The 1,386-nt window shown below is 45.2% G+C and overlaps 1 protein-coding gene across 1 annotated transcript; it reads right to left on the reverse strand.

Annotated features, from left to right (window-relative positions):
• Positions 1-233: 233 nt before the first annotated feature.
• LOC145401334 (uncharacterized) lies at positions 234-641 on the reverse strand. The gene has a single exon (XM_080273659.1). It carries the CDS (start codon positions 639-641, stop codon positions 234-236), a length of 408 nt encoding a protein of 135 aa, XP_080129785.1.
• Between the last annotated feature and the right edge of the window lie 745 nt (positions 642-1,386).

A 1,386-nucleotide genomic window follows, 5' to 3' on the forward strand; every position in this document is an offset into this window, starting at 1 on the left:
CTTCCTTGGGTCCAACATTTTCCTTCATGGGTCTCCTTCCTCTCTTTTCCTCATGTGGTGTCTTCATTAAATTTCCAAACAGTAGCTCATTTGGTTCCTTTGCAGCTTGCTCTACTTAAGGGTACTTCTACTTAAGGGTACTTCTTATATTTTACTTTGAAACGTCCCAGGCCCAGCTTCAACAATCATAGGACAGTCTCTCGGCTATTTTGACCATAACGTACTGAGTCCAATTAGCCCTTCTTTCCAATAGCTTTGAGCAGTAAGAAATTCTTGATGTCTGCAAGTATTTGCAGCCTGATCTTGTCATTTGGAATAATTTGGGGGCCTTGCATGATCATGCTTAGCCAGGCTTGCAGTACTATGAGGTCATTACCAAACCTCTCCTTCTGGTTCTCTCTCGCCCTTTTGTATCCTTCATCAGGTTTCATCACATAACAGCGTGACACTGCACCGCTTTGACAGCAGGTCCAGTACATAACTGCAACAGCGTTTCGCTTAGCTGAACTCATTGAAATCCCACCGATGATTTCATCAAAGCTATTTAGGAATCTCCAGTATTCGAGCGGGTTTCCATCGAAGACTTGTAATTCCATCTTCGGTAGATGAAGCACTTCCACGAGATGTTGTAGTTCATTCATAGAGCTTGCTGTCTGTTAATTACATTCATCATTACTTTGTCTGTGATGTTTTGTGGGAGGAGGTTCCTTAAGATGTTGGCGTTCTGGCTGAGCTGTCACCGTCTCAAGAGGTTTAGACTGCTGAATTCTTACAACCTTGCAGTTTCTGTCATTCTCTCTACCACGTGGGCATCATGGTTCTGCATGAGGATCGAGCCTTACTGGCCTGCTATCCTTGGCTGAACTCCAAACCTGGTTGTTCCATGGGACGCTCCCGAGTGCTTGTTTCAACTTTGGTCCGATTTTTCCTATTTCTGTGGCCGTTCCCCTGGACACTCTTTCTGCAAAGTCGTCCCAGGCTTGTTCAGCTGCAGCTGCAGCAGCAGCAGCAGCTTCAGCCCGTTCCTTTCTTTCTCGTGTTAACTTGTGTTGCTCTTCTGACTCAAGTTCCCGCATCTTATTCTGGTATATCTCTTCGCCAGGCATGGGCTTGGCCTCTTGCTCAGCTCTGTGCACCACAGCATTCCTCTTGTTTAAAGAATTCTTTGAGGATGCTTTCGACGGTATCATGATCCTTGACATGAGGCCCTCTAATTTGCTCTATCAGCAGAGGTCTCATTGGATCTGCTACGGTATATCCAGCATTTTCCTTTCGCCTCATCCAGCTCCTAGCTTGGTATAATGTTCATAAGCCTTTTTCCTAGCGAGGTCCAGGTATGAATCTGCCGAATGCTGCTTATCATGATCTTGTTGAAATAAGATTTCA

Source organism: Coenobita brevimanus, chromosome 55 (genome assembly GCF_032717465.1).
Source record: "Coenobita brevimanus isolate Jiangsu-jjx chromosome 55, ASM3271746v2, whole genome shotgun sequence".
Lineage (NCBI taxonomy): Eukaryota > Metazoa > Arthropoda > Malacostraca > Decapoda > Coenobitidae > Coenobita > Coenobita brevimanus.